At 37.0% G+C, this 13,315-nt stretch overlaps 1 protein-coding gene across 1 annotated transcript; it reads left to right on the top strand.

The window, feature by feature from the left end:
- The first annotated feature begins 410 nt into the window (after window positions 1-410).
- On the top strand, window positions 411-11,977 carry LOC133284630 (protein PIN-LIKES 3-like). The gene is made up of 5 exons (XM_061481695.1): window positions 411-590; window positions 9,348-9,448; window positions 10,196-10,248; window positions 10,381-10,566; window positions 11,623-11,977. The coding sequence occupies exons 1-5, from the start codon at window positions 573-575 to the stop codon at window positions 11,745-11,747; spliced, it is 483 nt and encodes a 160-aa protein (XP_061337679.1). The 5' UTR covers window positions 411-572; the 3' UTR covers window positions 11,748-11,977.
- The last annotated feature ends 1,338 nt before the right edge of the window (window positions 11,978-13,315 follow it).

Genomic DNA, 13,315 nt, shown 5'->3' on the forward strand with positions numbered 1-13,315 from the left:
CCTCACCAAGATAATCATATAGCACTCAGCACTCAAGTGTTTAAGGGAGTAACAATCACTCAATCCATCACAGCAATAACATTACCATAAGCTTGATCAAATTCTCAAGTTCCTAAAGATAAGGAACATTAACACATGCATAATTGATCAAAAGGACTTCACAGGTTGTAACTTGGCCGGGTTTAATGGGTAGGAATATATGGAAAGTAACTCAAACAACACTGAGATTGAAAACCTGATATTATTTCATTTTTAACACATTCAACTCAATGATTTTGCTCCACTAACATTCCCACAGAATTTCGGGAATTAATTCCTTTCAGCCACCTTTTCTTTACATTCACCCTTTTTCTTTTTCTTTTTTCATAACTTTTTGTTTTAAGGGCACAATTGAAATTTTACCTCCCCTAATTATTTGACCTCTGTGGAGCTTACCTCAATTTATTTGTTTTCTTTTCAACATTTCAGTAATTCAATCTCAATCAAGGTAAGTCATATGGATATAGGCTAAGCCATCAATCAGGCCACAGGTCATTTAACAACAAATAAGTTCAGGCTCAAGGGGGCTAACAATGGAAAAATTCATACAGGTGGGTTATTTTTGGCCAATAGCTAACAAGAACAAAATGCCTTTATCATATCAATCAATACATGCATAACAGAGAAACAGAGCAAGTTCTAGAATGCTAGCACAGTGAGGTCTCTCAGAATAAAATAAGTGTTTAAGCACAAAACCTCACCAGCTATGATGTCAAGCTAGACTTCCAAAAGAACATCAGGCATCATTAATCATTCAAGCACAAAATTCAGACAAACGAGCAATCATGAAATCTACTCATGCCAATACAATATTATGCCAGAAGTTCATACAAAACATGATTCCTATGATTAATCAGGCAAATTAACTAGGGAAAACATATCTAAACCTGAGACTTGCTCAGAAAACATGTTCAATTTTTTTTTTTTTTTTTTTTTTTTTATATAGCACACAAAATACTATAAAAATAACTAAGAAAATTAAAAGAGTTAAAATATCTCCCCTGATAGAAGAATTGCAGCAGTTCTCAGGTGCAAGCCTACCATTCCCAGATTTAGAGAATTGTTGTCCTCAGCAATAATTAAACCACAAAAAGGAAGAAAAACCTGCACAATAGAACAAACAGTGGCATATAGAATAGACTATAATGCGCACATCAAAATATCAGAGAAAAATATACTAACACAAAGTAACTAAAAGAAAAATACGAAACAGAAAAAAATATAAAAAAAAATAAACTAATATACAAAATCTCCATCAGCAAGGAGATATAATCAACCCTTCACGTCATCCCCCTCAGCAGAGTGGGATGACTCAGCAAATGGAAGGTCCGGTGGTACTGGTTGCCTTGGTGTATGAGACCACCATTCCCAGATTTGCTCCAAACCATGGAGCCATGTTAAGAACTCTTTGAAATTTTGATTTTTCCGAGAGATAGAGTCTCGGTGTCTTTTGTCAAACTTCAGCTCCTGATGTCTCTTCCAACTTGTATCAAAGAGTTTCACCACTTCCTTTCTCAGTACCTTCTTCAGCATAGGATGACGCCTCCTTTTGGATTTCCTCCCAGGTTTGTCATCATCCTCATTGAGAATTTTGTTGGTATGGGAAAAGGGAACTTTATTTTTCAATTCAGTTTCCTCTTCCTTCAATGCTTCAATCACCGCCTCCTTATTACTCAAGAAGACATTTTTCTGAGGTTGAGGAAGCTCTTTCCAATCCATCTTCATGGCACCATCTTCCTTGGCATCATCCGCTACACTTTGTTTTTCCTTTACTTCAAGACTAAAACAATCATCTTTGTGAGAAGACTGTTTTAGAGAATCAAAGACGTTGATGGTAAAGGTCTCATCATTCATCCTTAGCTCAAGCTTCCCGTTTTCAACATCAATCAGTGCCCGAGCAGTGGCCAAGAAAGGTCTACCTAACAAAAGAGGCATCTCAGCTCCCCCTTCCATGTCCAACACTACAAAATCAGCAGGAAAGATGAACTTGTCCACCTTCACAAGAACATCTTCAATAATACCACTAGGCTTCCTCAAAGACTTATCAGCAAGCTGAAGAGATGCCAAAGTGGGTTTCAACTCGGTGATCCCCAAAGATTTACAAACAGAAAGGGGCATCAAGTTAATGCTAGCCCCAAGATCGCATATTGCTCTGCCAATTTTTGTGTCCCCAATTTCAATAGGGATTTTGAAACTCCCTGGATCACTGAGTTTGGGTGGGAACTTCTTCTGTATAATGGCACTACACTCCTCAGTGAGTGTTACAGTTTGGCAATCCTGCAGCTTATGCTTTCTTGATAACAAGTCCTTCATGAACTTGGCATAATTAGGCATGCAAGCCAAGGCTTCAGCAAATGGAAGATTTATGTGAAGCTTTTTGAATATGTCAAGGAACCTGGCATACTGTTGCTTCTGAGCATCCTTCTTGAACCTTTCAGGATAGGGTGCCATGTTTCTTACATATTCAGGACTCAGCTCAAACTTTTTCTTTTCAACTGGCTTCTCCATTTCAGCAGATTTTTCAAGTTCTTTGTCTTTTTCTTGCTTTCCTGTAGTATCCAACTTCTTTTCAGCTTCCACATTTATTCTCGGCTTTTCTGAAGCTGCTACCACTTTACCACTTCTATTGGTGACAAACATACAATCCTCCCTTGGATTGGTGACTGTGTTACTAGGGAAATTACCTGGAGTTCTATCAGAAACTTGCTTGGCCAGCTGGCCAATTTGATTCTCCAGATTTCTGATGGAAGCACTCATGTTTCTGGTATTAGCCCTAGTCTCTTCCATGAAAGCATTTGTGTTCTTTGTATTGGCTCTAGTCTCCTCCATAAAAGCATTGGAGTGTTGAGCCATTTGTCCAACTAACCTCTCCAAATCAGAAAGTTCCTTCTGTGGAATAGGAGGAGGTTGCAGAAAGTTGTTGGAACTATAATCAAGACCACCTCCTTGACCTTTCCTCTGAAAATTATTTCTGCCAAGAGAATTCTGATTTCTTTGAAAATTTTGTGGGGGCTTCTGCTCATACCAAACCCCATTCACTTGCAACTGCTGTGGATTATCACCCATTAGAGTAGGACACTCATTAGACTCATGAGCTTCCTTACAATATTCACAAACCACAGAAGTTGATTGAACCTTGGACACTTGCATTTTCTCAAACTTCTCATTCAAGCTGTCAAACTTTTTGGACAACAGCTTTTGTTCAGCAAGCATCGCATCATTGCTTTCCAGTTTTATCACCCCTCTTTTCATTTGAGCTGGTATGCTCTCATTCTCATTCCTTGCCAGCTTCTTTATCAAATCAATGGCTTGTTCAGAAGTACTTTGCTGAATAGAACCTCCAGTTGCACTATTAATCACCAACCTTGTTTCAGGAGAGATGCCATGAAAGAATATTGCCACATTTCTGTCATCGTCTCCTTCATAGTGCGGACACTTCTGGATGAGTTCCTGGAATCTATTCCAGGTTGCACATAGTGATTCTCCTTCAAGTTGGCGGAAGTTTGTGATTTCATTCACCAGCTGGTTGTATTTTTCCATAGAAAAGAAATGGGCAAAGAACTTTGATGACAAGTCTTCCCATGTTGTGATACTATTAGCTGGCTGCCTTTCTATCCATCTGAGAGCTTTTCCTTTAACAGCAAAAGGGAATAATCGAAGCCTTACAGCATCGGCCGACACTCCGTTGTGCTTGGTAGTGTCACAGATCATCAGAAATCGATCTATGAACTCATGAGGATCTTCCTCCTCAGCACCAGAGAACTGAACCCTTTCCACCAAAGTAATCAAAGATGGCTTCAGCTCAAAATTATTTGCCTCCACCGTTGGCCTGATTATACTTGAATTTGGCCTATTGAACACCGGAGTCAGAATGGTGTCCAACAATCGTGGAGGTGGGTTATTTGCATTGTGGCCTCTGCCACCATCAGCATTGTTGTTTCCTGCCATTTCTTGTTTTGGTTGTACAGGTATGCTTTTGAAGTCTTCCCAAATTATCTGCTTGGCAACCTTCCTCAGTCTCCTCTCAGTCCTTGAAATTTTAGGATCAATTACAAACTCTGTAGGGGGAGGTCCTCGCATAAAACTCGGAAAAATATGTTAGTAGCACCTGTAGAACACAAAATAAGATAAAACAAAATAAAACAAAATAAATAAAATAAAATAAAAAAATAAAAATAAAACTCCAATCTCAAAGATCAATAGTTATTTGTAATATTGGAATTAACAATCCCCGGCAACGGCGCCAAAAACTTGATGCTCTCCGGCAAGTATACCGATCGCACAAGTAATATAATGAGTAAGTAGAGTATCGTCTCCACAGGGATTGTAAACCAAGTACTACAATAACCAGTCCCCTTAAGTTGGAAAACTCGGTTTGTTGTTTGAAAAATTGTGAATTGAATTCGAGTAACAATATGAAATAAAAATAAAGACTTGTTTTTATATTTTTATTTAAGAGAAATAAAATGATAACGATGATATTTGATTTTTAAAATATGAGAAAAATATTGTAGCTAGAGCGCACTCACCTTATGATCCCCACTTCTTACTTTGGATTGATTCACAATATTTATTCATATAATTACTCGGATAAATTATTATCTAAAAATATTTATTAGTTAACCCTCAATTCCTTGCAAGGTTAACCCTTTAATTCCCAATTGGAACCCCAATTCCTTGCAATGTTCCTCATGGTATTAAGCAATGAACGCAATAATTTAAGCATCTGCAATTAAATACACATCTATTCCTAGCATGCATACCAATTGTTGTCCTACCCCCTTTCAAGATCAAAACCCCAATATTCTTATCTAGGGTTCTAACCATCAAACTATTCCCAACTATCAGATTGATCAGTTCTAAAAAAGAAAATAGAAAATACGCACAAGGTAGAGACAAAGATAATTATATAAATGAATAAAACTAAATCAATCCATCGTAACAAGGGTTCACATAGGGCTCGTGACCCTAACTACAATAAAAGAAAACTAGCCAAGCATAATCATGGCCGAAAATAATTCAATATTCAAAAGTATAAAATTACAGAGAAATAGATGAAGATGAAGAACTGTGGAAGAATCCTTCTGAGCTCTGCCGTCGGCCTCCTCTTGAATGGAATGAGATGATCTAGGTCTAGCACAAGGATCCTATTTATAAACTTATTTTTTCCTTCTTCCAAAAATACCCCCGCGGAAAGACGGTGTTATTTTCTCGCAACCCGGCGCCAGTTGGCGCCGGTTTGGCGCACGTTTGCGCCAACTTGCTGCCTCGAATACGAAAAGTCGGAACCGATTGCGTGGACCGGCGCCACCTCCTTGTTGCAGTTTTCTTGTCTTTGGGCGCCACTTGGCGCCATAATGTTGGTGCTTAATATGTGTGGCGCTAGTTTGCGCCAATCTGGCGCCAACTAGCGCCAATTCTCTGGTATTTGGCCTGCGCAGCACCCGGGTGAAATTTCCTATGTGTAGAGTCGCGTCAACAGGCTTTTTGTAATTTGTAATTTTCACTCCTCTTTTCCTGTAAAAACACAACCAAAAGGTGAATATTATTGACATAGAAAGAATCAATATAAATAGCAAATATGTATTTAAATTACTCTCTTATGACTCAATTCTTATCAATTTTAACATGGAAAAACCACACTTGCCAGAGGCACATCAGTGGTGTATCCCAAGGTTCTTTACATGGTATCAGAGCCTCGCCGCCTCTCACTTTCTCTTGTGACGTTTCGTAGCACAGGTTGGTTGGGCCTGTTGCATTGTCCACGTTTGAAGCCCAATGAGCTCTCGTGTGAGGGGGCGTGTTGAGATATATAGTCCCACATTGGTTGTATGTGCAACTGATGTGGAGTTTATAAGGTCTTGGGCACTCCCACCCTTTGAGCTAGCTTTTGGGGTGGTGTATCCCAAGGTTCTTTACATGGTATCAGAGTCTCGCCGTCCCCCACTTTCTCTTGTGGAGTTTCTTAGCACAGGTAGGCTGGGCCTGTTGCATTGTCCACGCTTCAAGCCCAAAGGGCTCTCGTGTGAGGGGGCGTGTTGAGATATATAGTCCCACATTGGTTGTATGTGCAACTAATGTGGAGTTTATAAGGCCTTGGGCACTCCCACCCTTTGAGCTAGCTTTTGGGGTGGTGTATCCCAAGGTTCTTTACAGCCTTCAATCTTCATAGTTTTCCATTGGGCCATCTCTGTCATACCCCCTTGTAATCTACCCTGTTGCACACCAACTCCCATTCTTCTAGGTCTTTCTTCTCTTCGACAACTACTAGATCTTTGGCTCACCAATGGATTCGTCTTCCTCCCAAATCAGCAAGCGAAGTTGCTTATCAGGGCATTGATGTGTTGGGCTGTAGTTTTGGCCACATTTAAAACACAAGCCCTTGGTTATTCTCTCTATCATTTCTTGATACGATAAATTACGAACTCCTTGTGGACTGGGCCCACTTCTCTTATCGTCAGTTTTATTGGGCCGAACTTGACCCATGGCATTGTTCTTGCCCTGTTGTTTCTCCTCTATCCCTGAAGTCATAGTTACCACACTCCTATGGAAACCACTATTTTCCCGCATCGCAGATGGCATTCTTCCTCCTTGAATCTTACGCTCCACCATTCGTGCCATGGAAATCATCTTGTACCTATTGGCTGGTTCCAAGGACAAAAGCTCCAACCTAATATCTTCTCTCAACCCTCCAATGAATAGCCCCATATATTGCTCGTCAGGTAGGGGAGGAACTTGGACAGTGAGCATTTCAAAACTCTCCACATATTCATCTATTGTTTCGTTCTAAAACAAACCTGTGTTTGGTGAAGGGATTTCCAAAATGGTTATCCCCATACCAGTTATACATAGCGTGCTTAAAACGCTCCCAATTGAGCTGTGGATCAGATTCCTTCAAGACCTTGAACCAATGCCAAGAGGAGCCATCCATACAAATTTGGGCATACTTAAGGCACATTGTCAAAGGGGTTCCCTGAACGGCGAAATAGGTTTCAGCACGGGCAACCCATCCTACAGGATCGATGCCATTAAAAACTGGTAACTCTATGCACTTCGCGGACATACGGTAATCATCAGATCTTGCCTCCTTGTCAATTTCCTTCCCCTGTAATTCGGATTTTCCGATACTCACCTTCTCATTCTCCTTCGAAACACCGCTCCCTCCTTCTTCTGCCATGATGCTGATTGGAGTTGCTGACGAGAGTTGTCGCTGTTGAAACCCATCACGTACTTCCGCGTGTAGAGCTGATAAGCTCTTAGCTTTTTCAGCAACACTTGTAACTAGACAACCCAAGTCGAGTGATCAGAGAAAGTTGGAAGGTGTGAGCTTTTGACGTCACATCGTGAGAACGCAAAAGCGTCTCCGACGACTTGAGAAATGATTTGTCGGCTGCTATTCATGCATCTAGAGCATCGATCTTTTGGGACGTCATTCGTGTGAGTATAAACCATCAAAATTCTCCCTCCTAAATACTCTCAATGAAAGCACCAATTTGATAGAATTTGAATTTCCTATCTAGAAAATAGGGAGAAATTGTATATATGCATGCAGAAAAAAAACAATACAGTATAATGCAGAACAAGGAAAATATGAGCAACTATGCTCCCTGCTTTGGAGAAACATTCCTCAGCCCCTCTTTACCCCTGGAGAAAGAAAAATGTAAATTCTGCCAAAAAAACTAACACTACTCATATAGAGCAACAGACTAACAGATTATGTCATACTCTCTCTCCTTAACCAAAATCAAGCACCACAATGCCAAAACTAATTCATTCCAGCTCAGCACCCTTCTTTCCCTATCTTGCCTTAGCTCTTCGTTGATACACTAAAATTGAGTCAGACAATTTATCCGTTTTGGGCTTCAAGCCTTTTGAAGTTGCTTTCCTATCAGAATTTAAGAGCTAATCTCAAGTTCTCAACCAACTTGCCCTTCCTTTGTTTCATTTCATGAAAATTTTGTAACAAAATGAGAGCGTGACCATCCATAGTTTGGCCAAGATTAGATGAACTTGATCTTCATTCATGCCAATTGTGATGCTTTTTGGCCAATTGAGGCCATAATGTCACTAACTTTAATCTTTTCTTTGTAGAATCTGGGCAGTTTAAATAGAATATAGGGCAACATGGTATGGTTCTCCTTAAACAGAAGATGATTGGTAAGAAATGAAGTATGGATTTTGTATTTGAGTATATTTGTAATAAATCTAGCTATCTGATGAGTGGAAATATATCAGGGATACATGTCACAGATCCCAATGCATAAATTTTGGTATCTCTTGCTCTACTTGCCCTTGGATGATTTTTCGATTTGCAATGTTTCAAAAATGGCTTTAATTGAAGCCATGGAATTATTTTACTGAGTTTTTGAGGAAAACTAGAAATATTTACAAGAGGAAACAGGGGTTGGATCTAAAGAAGCAAATGCTGAAGAAAGATAATTAAAAAAAAAAGTCTAGGTTAGAAGATTATCTCCAGCTGGTTTTGAGCACCAAAGAGGACAATGTTGAAGCAATGTTACCAAGGTGCAAAGTGCAGTAACTCTACATTACAGTAGGTTTCCGAATCTTTATTGAGATGCAATGGATCCAACTACTTTTTGCGTAAATGGATAATCTGATTGGGTTGTTGAGTTGCATCTAAATTTGAAGTTCTCTAAGTTTATACAAGAGTGGAAACTTGATTCAGTAAATGCCTTCTAACATCTTGTTATGTGGGATACGATTGATCAATAAGCAACTAAATATGTACTTGGGAAGAGTTCTTTTACACCTCTGTATCGAACTAATGTGTTTTGTTCAATGATGGGCCCTTGACACGTGTATAAGAGAAGAGAAAGGAAGGAGAGTGGGCTAGAGAAAGTTGGGCACTTGGGCCAAGGGAGGTTATGTGGTTAAGAGAGCAAAAATAAAGATGTTGCGAAGGGTGAAGAGGACACGCCTGTGGGAGGATTTAACAGAATGTACACGTGGCAGCAGGGAATTGGAGATGGCAATTATGCAAAAGGAGGGAGACGAGAGTAGTTGGAGTTGGAGGTCATAACAGAAACTGGTAATCATTTGGGTGGCTTAGGCCAAGGGGCAGAGTCTGATTTGCAGCTCTGATTGTCCATCTTTTCTTGCATTCGTTTTTTTTACTAAGTACAGTTCCTAGTTTTCTGGTAGTTTTCCTTGTAATTGGAGTTTGGTTCTCTGAGTTTTCAGTGTTAATACCTGAATCCATCATTGAATAACATAATAATTGATCCTTAGTTGTTAGTTTTGCAACATGTGAATGTGCCAACTTAATTTTATTTTTTGGTTTCCTTCAGATTATTGGATTTATCATCGGAGCAGTCTCTCCAATTCAAAAGCTCATGGTTGGTGATAGTGCTCCCCTTCGTGTGATTATCAGTTCTGCATCTTTAGTCGGGTATGAGTTCTTTATATCTCTGAAAGTGAAAGATCTAGATTTTCCATTTCTGATTATATAAGAACACTTAAAAAATTCAGTTTATTGTATCATATTCTTGCAAGATGCAGCGCATCTTTGAATTACTCCTTATTTTGGGATACTGCTAATGTATCATCATATTTTATGTGCTTTATTCAAATAATTGCAGCTTCCAGTGCAAATCGCTGCAAATAACTATAGTACATGCTAAAGCTGAGATTGATATTGTCATGCACAGATTTACAACATGTGTTTCTAATGGCTTATTAGCATAAAAGCCTCTAATATGGAGTGTACCAATATAGCTCTTTTAAAAGGCATGAAATCATTGTTAAGTCTTGATGGCATTGATGACTTAGATGAGATAGCATTGTGAAGAATAGTTTATTAATAAAAGCAGTGGTGCAGCACCGGAGGGGTCATGGCATTAGAACGTTGCATTGATCAAGAAATTTGATCTAAGTCAATCACTGTAGTTGTTACTGGATTCATGACTGCACTTTTTCCAAAAACCAAGCCTGCATGAACTTGTTAAAGATTAATTGCTGTTCTTGCATTCATGGTGTATCAAAAATTTCCTTATTCATTGTTTTTTCATTGTTGAAATTAAGCAGTGGGTTTATGGTTCAACTAAACTAACTGCTTGGTACAAGCAAAATTCTTTGAAGAGAAATTTTTATGTGTTATATCGTATTATCATTCTTATCCTTATTGTGTAAATTGTAGGGATGCAACAATTGTGTCTATGACTTTGATAGTAGGAGCAAATCTTCTTGATGGTAGTTTATCAAATCATTCTCTCTTTTTTATATAAAGTTGACAATTCTACCTTTTGAAATTTAAAAAACTTGGAGTTTTTCTTAAATGTTCTTTCATATTTCTCTTTTGATGGTTTGTTTTCCATTTGCCAGGTTTAAAGAAGTCTGGAATAAGCTTGTTCCTGATTATGGGGATTATGGCAGTGCGGTTCATAATATCACCTATCGTGGGTATTATTATTGTTAAGGCTGCACATCATTGGGGATTTGTGGGATCGTATTCATTATATCAGTTTGTTCTTATGCTTCAATATGCGCTTCCACCTGCAACAACTGTAGGTATGATGACTTTCTCAAATTTTACTTCAACCGGTATACAACTTGTTCTGCTTGATATGTCTTTCGCCTTGTAAATAGTTTTTCCATGGTCTATGCTCCATTGCTTCGTTGTAAAATTTTCTTTTGTGCTCAAATGTATAATTCTCCTTGACTCCAGTTTTCAAGCTCAGAATCATTTGCACCACTTAAATGGATGGGCTTAAGGCGTAGCATAGATTGTATTTTTATTTTAGGATCTGAAATGGCCAGAGAGTAGTTAGTTACAATAGTTATGTTGGGAGGTTAAAGTTGTTAAAGGTAGGTAGGGAATTAATTTAAATAGAAGTGGGGGCATATTCTAATTTATTATCATTTCGAAACTGAGCATTATCTATGTTGTTGAAAGGGGAAACCTTAGGGAAGGAGAATTCTCTTATTAGGTCTTTGTAATTGATAAGATTATTCAACAACATATACACTATATTTATTGGTATGGTGATTAGGTTGGCAACTAGGGTCTGCATAATAACGATTCTATTTTTCTGACACATTCTACGATAAAGTTAGGAAGAATTTATGGGAAAAAAATTTGATAACACAACTTATTTCTATTTGCAAAAAGAGAGCATATATAATAAGCTTTTTTCAATAAAGTGTGTATTTAATTTGCATAGCACATTCGATGATATCACTATTTAATAAATAGTGTCCAGGAAATAAAAAAGCAAAAAAAATAAAAATGTATTTTTTATTTCTGCAAAGTTGTGATCCCGGGGAAAACAAGTTAGATTTGTCAAACACTATTTCTAATCATTTTTGTTCCCAATATTAAATATAAAGATAAAAACATGTATGGAAACGATATCATGCACACCCTAAATAACTATGGTACTTAGCTAGGGGAGAGGTTATGGGGATACTGTATTATTTTGCTCTCGTTGCTGCAGTCCAATACTATCCAAACCTCTTATCATTAACTAACACTTAATGATTTATTTCTTTCATAAATCAAGTCTAGATAATATTTGATATCAGAAGGCATTTTTTACATTTATGTCGGTAATCTGAACTTGGTAGGTACGATTGTCCAGTTGCTTGGTGTTGCTGAGAGTGAATGTTCCCTTATCATGCTATGGACATATGCTGTTGCTACATTAAGTCTCACGCTTTGGTGCACCTTCTTCATGTGGATGCTTGGTTGACTTCCTCTAGTATCTTTCGCTTCTCACTCGTCAAACGGGATAGAAATATCTACATTTGTCCACTTGTTATTGTTATTGTTCTGAAGCATAAATAAATGTTATTATTATTGTTTCATGATGTCCACTCGTAGTGGCCTTTTTGCATTTATAAGAGATTATTATCTTTATTTTTCGTTTCTTTTTGTTGTATTTTTCTCTTTTTATCTTCTATTTATTTGTTTGTGTAAAGCCACGGCATCTTATATCTTAATGATGCAATTTGGTGTTTTAACGCTTTCTATATTTTCACGATAGAATTTCATTCTAAAAAAAGTTCATAGTTATAGTTAATAAAATAGTTTTTTTCTATTTTTTATATAAAAAACTAAATAATTCAGAAGTTATATATCATTATTAAATTTAAATAAATAATAAATCTTGACATGGTGAATGTACACTTGCAATCGAGTGATAAATTAACATTGAAAATTATTGTTATCTTTTTTGACGGACCCGCGATTTTGGGCTAGGGAGGGCAAGATTTATACCTGCATACCAGAAATAAACTTCAAGTATTTAGGTTTACACTCAGATGGGGGAAAAAATTACACAGAAACATAATGATGTGAAAATGTTGAACAAGATTCTCGTTATTAATATTAAGAAATGGATTTTCACAAAATGAAAAAAAAAAAAAAAAAAAAAAAAAACCCTCTAATGCGGTCTATTTAAACATATTTAATTCCAACAAAGCAATACTAGATAGCATAAACAAGATAGATATTACAAATGTAATAGAATTACTACGGGAGAAATAAGAAATTTGAGAATGAAAGTGAGGTGATTTGGACTAGAATAATCTTAATTTACTTTATAATGGGAGCAAATCTTGGTTGAAAATAAGGGTAAAAAGGTGAATTAAATTATGGGTCCCCAACTTTTCCTTTCACTGCAGAAGAATTTTTTTTGCAGCAGCCAATTAATACTGTCTTATTAATAAAATATAGTTGTAATATTAAAATTATTTTTTCTCTCTCCGCCATATCATCCGATCGCCTTTTGAGCATAGTTGTTAAAATTTTGATTTATCATTATGATTTTACGTTTTTACGATTTTTTTTCATCAAAACGATTTTACCAATATTCCAAACGCTTTTACGTTTTTACGATTTCTTACGATTTTTTTACATTACGATTTTACGTTTTACAATTTTTTAGCACCCTTCCGATTTTACTTAAAATCTCGATTTTAACAACTTTGCTTTTGAGGTGAGAAAAAAATAGTTTTTTAATATCTTATCAGTAAGACATAGTGTTAATTAGTTGCTGCAAAAAATCTCTTCTCCCATGGAAGGAGAAGTACATTTTCCTTAAATTATATATGGTTGTATAAATTATTTGTTTGAATGTGCCCGACACCAATGCAAGTAGAACGACCCTTGATACTTGTATTTTTCGGATGAATATAAAACATAAACTCACTCAAATAATATTAACCATAAAAATATAAATTAATATTATCTGTCCAATAACTATTCACGCATAGACTTAAATAATTCACTCAAATAATATTAAGTTTGCTATTGGGG

Source organism: Gastrolobium bilobum, unplaced genomic scaffold (assembly GCF_033153095.1).
Source record: "Gastrolobium bilobum isolate Gb01-03AN ecotype WA unplaced genomic scaffold, APGP_CSIRO_Gbil_v1 utg83165, whole genome shotgun sequence".
Lineage (NCBI taxonomy): Eukaryota > Viridiplantae > Streptophyta > Magnoliopsida > Fabales > Fabaceae > Gastrolobium > Gastrolobium bilobum.